The 3,970-nt window shown below is 41.4% G+C and overlaps 1 protein-coding gene across 7 annotated transcripts in view; it reads left to right on the top strand.

Moving 5' to 3' along the window:
• Positions 1–3,970, top strand: part of camsap2b (calmodulin regulated spectrin-associated protein family, member 2b) — a 39,740-nt gene that overhangs the window by 9,040 nt on the left and 26,730 nt on the right. For all 7 annotated transcript variants that reach the window (XM_014021632.1, XM_014021624.1, XM_014021670.1 and 4 more), the window contains one exon: positions 464–723. In XM_014021632.1, coding sequence (XP_013877086.1) covers positions 464–723 — 260 coding nt within the window. The remainder of the gene's footprint in view (positions 1–463; positions 724–3,970) is intronic.

Raw genomic sequence — 3,970 nt, 5'->3', positions numbered from 1 at the left:
CCTCATGCTGTTACTTACATCTTCACTAACACACGTGGGTTATAACAAGGTAAACACAGAATTCCCCTCATCAAAGTTTTTTCATATCCTATTTTTTATTGAGGGGGCTGCGGTAGCTCAGTCTTGTAACMCTGAGGCTGCTGGTTCGAGCCCAAGTTGGGTAATGGAGGGCATCTGRCATAAAACARTCGCCAAATCTTTCATGTTCTCCGSTTTAAGTTCACCCGCTGTGGCGACCCCTGCAGAAAAGAGCAGCCAAAACAAAAACATGTTATCTTTTCCTTAAAAAAAAGGACATTTTAATAGAGGATTCATCTTGTCAGTGTGTCATCCTTTAATCGTAGTGAGTTTTATTTATTGGTTGTAGCTCGAAGGTGAACTTAGAGCTGTAACTTATTAAAGCTGAGCAACATGAATAAATAAAAACCATTAAAAATAAACATTTTGTTTTCATCCTCTTCAGATGCCGTACCAGAGGAGCTGGCTGAGCCCTTCTACAGGGACCAGTACAACCAGGAGCACCTGAAGCCTCCGGTCGCCTGCCTGCTTCAGTCTGCAGAGCTGTACTGCCGTGCAGGAAGCCTGATCCTCCGCAGTGATGCTGTTAAACCTTTACTGGGACACAACGCTGTCATTCAGGCCCTGGCACAGAAGGGTCTTTACGTCACCGACCAGGACAGACTGGTCACGGAGAGAGATCTGACCAGCACACCGATACACATGGTAAGTGGACACGTTTCAGTCATCCAAGAACTGGGTTGAGCCTCAGTATTTTAATTTTTTTCTTCTTTTTTTTTTGGTGGATTTTAAATCATAAGAAGAATATTTATTCAGAACCACATTTTCCATTTGCATATTTTTCCCACACCTAATATATTTATGTTTTCAGTACTGGTGTATATACTATTGTGTAACCATGGGGATTTGATGTGTAAAATATGAAGATCTCACCATGATTTGCCACATAGAGGTGACAAAACAGAAACAGAAACCTGCAAATTCTCCCAAATTCCAGCAAACAATCTGAATCTGTAATATACAAAAATGTCTAAACACAAACAAGAGAAAAGTAACCAGCCCCAGCAGCAGTCCTTTCAATTAAAGTGCCTGTGACATCCACTTTTTGTAATAAATATAAATGCATTTTTTTAAAGATAAAAACAAGACAACGTATTGCAAAAAATGTCCCGCTGCTGAGATGAACAGTTGAGTCATTTTGCATGTGAACTAACAGGAAGTGATGACAAAGGGGAATGTCTCCATGCGATCAGAGCAACTCTACTGTAGCCGTAATTCATCAGCATTTTTAAGGCACATTTTGAAGTATCGCATCAGAAAAGGTGAATGAAAAAAATCGAAAAAACTTCCTCTAATTCGCAAAAGAGTTGATGCGCTCGCTTGAGGTGGGTTTTGGGTTTTTCAAAAAAGAGTTAATGCGCAAAAGGAGAGATGGAAACATATTTGTCAAATCAGTTCTGAGGTAGCGAACATTTACCTCACATGGTTGATCTGCTGTTCCCGCTCTCTGACCGGTACCGGTACCAGAGCGACTGGCAGCTGGACCCTCCTCCCGCTGTCGACATCTTCTCAATCATTCCCGTAACGTGAAGAGATTTGCATTTCTTTCTCTACGTCTCCAGACAGCATGTAACATCGCCAGAACTAGTTGATATGACAAAATAAGTACAACTTTCCCGATAGTAGCAACACATTCCTGATAACTTCTCTCCATTGTCCTGGGATATGTAGTCTCAGCAAGTTTGCGACTTTTACTTCCTGTTTACTACACACATGCATCTGACATAACTAATTCGCTTCAAGCCAGTTGATGGAAACACGTTTTTCGTTTTTTCCTTTTTGCAAAATTTTAAAAATTTRCTCAAAATTTGAATTAAAATTAGATGGAAACGTGGCTAATGACTAACAACACAGACGGAGGAGAATCTGTTTCTTTAGATTATTTTGAGTCACTATCAGAGAGATGAAGAAAAGTTAGAGTTCAAATAATATTGTTTCAATAAACAAAGACCAGAGTGTTTTATTTCTTAGTTCCCTTTGATGTCACTTCCTGTCTCGCTTTGACTGAGCCAATTTCAAAAGAAAATATGCCAGATATGTGACAAAATGGGTAAAATTGTGTATTATGTCAAGTTTCATAAATATAAAGATGTTTTCTTTGACATTTTGTATTTGCATGTCACTGGCACTTTAATAACCAAACTAACTTCTGTACTTTCTGCTGTCAAACAAGCTTATTGTTTAAAGTCTTGTTTGTGATTGGCTTGGCTGTGTTCAACTCAGTTATATCATTTGTATGTTTGTCTTTAATTCACTCGACTTAGCTGTGTGTCCTCACAGATCTGATCCAAAGAGCCTCTAATAACAGGTCAGCCCGTTACTCACAACCACACAGAAATACGTTTGACCTCTGAGACGTCAAAATATCACTCAGCATGACTCACTTCTGGACTGTGTTTGTGGTTTTTCTTTTTCCAGAGTTATTAGAGACCTGATAAAAGCTCTCAGTATAATATCTGGACTTTAATATAACGTTCTCACCTTTTTAATGAATGAGTAAAGAGGCTGGAGTAAATCAAATGTGGCGTTTTAGTTGTGAAACGAGAACGAGCAGCAGACACTCTTCTAGCTCACAGATGGCTGGAGACGGGTCACTTCTGCTGATGCCAAAATGTGTCTGCATTGCAGAGAACCCCCTCCACACACACACACACATACACACACACACACACACTACCCAGCCTCACTTTGTCTCTTTGTGTGTTTTTTTTGTTGTTTCCTTGTTGTTATTTTAGCTCACATTTTCACTTCGCCATCTACGGCTTTTTGTGTTTTTGCCACTTTTCGTTTTTTTTTTTTGTTTGTTTTTTGTTGCTGTGTTTTGCATTGCTCGTCTGCAGCTCTGGAAAATAACTTAACGTAACAAAGTCAGCTGTGTTTGTAGCCTTCGTGTTTGATCGCGCTCAGCCTTTGTTAATTCAGGCGAGAACAGGAGTGATGGGGGATCACTCGTCCTATAAAAGTGCACCGCTTGTCCGGTTGCTTCTTGTCCTCTCTTGAGCATTTTCAGTGATTTAGCGATGACTTTAGTGCCATTGATCTCCTCTTTTGTATCCTCCTCTAAACTCCCAATAAGTCATTAGGTTGGTTCCCCCCAAAGCAGATGAAGTGTGTGTTTTTGTGCAGTCAGCAGGATGGTTTTCGGTGAGTAGAAGGCTTTTCTTTTTGACTTGTGGTATAATCTGCAGAGAAAATGATGAGCTCATGGTTTTCCAAACGCCGTGCTATAGAGTAATAACTCATGTCAGGGAGGAGGAGGAGTGTGGCAGACTGTAAGAGAGTGAATGAATATTGGGAAAATGCAGGGGGCGGGTGGCGTTTAGGAGCTGCCCTTTGGGTGTGATCCAGCGAGACGCCGAAAAGCAGAGCAGAATTAAAAAAAAGGCAAAACATGAATGTTGAAAGGTGGCAGGAAGGTTGCTAAAGAAGAGGTGAGGATGTGTGTTAGAGAAGGAGTGGAAAAGAACTCATTAATATGCCCATCTGGAAAAATGGAGAAAGGAGGGAAAAAAGTGGAGGAGGAGACGTGTGGAGCTCGCAGGGGAGAAGGGAGGGTTGTAGGAAAGGAGAGGAGAAGACGTGATGTGCACTACTGCAGCACTGTGGAGGGCGGGGTCTCGGGCTTGTGTGGCGCACGAAAGACACCCCTCATTACTCCTACTCACACACACACACATGCACACACACAACACTAAAGAGGTGTAAGACCTCCAGCAGCATGCACAAGGTTTATCTCTCCTTTTCAAGATCTCCTTGTTTTAGTTTTTTTCTCTTTCCTGCTTCATTTGGTGTAAAAATGCAGAGAAAAAGGTGTCGGAGGAGGCTGAGTGTCTGCAGAGGTGTGTGTGTGTGTGTGTGTGTGTGTGTGTGTGTGTGTGTGTGTGTGTGTGTG

This window comes from Austrofundulus limnaeus, unplaced genomic scaffold (genome assembly GCF_001266775.1).
Source record: "Austrofundulus limnaeus strain Quisiro unplaced genomic scaffold, Austrofundulus_limnaeus-1.0 Scaffold3, whole genome shotgun sequence".
Classification (NCBI taxonomy): Eukaryota; Metazoa; Chordata; class Actinopteri; order Cyprinodontiformes; family Rivulidae; genus Austrofundulus; species Austrofundulus limnaeus.
The sequence above is the reverse complement of the archived record's forward strand: the minus strand, read 5'-3'. Positions and strand labels throughout refer to the sequence as shown.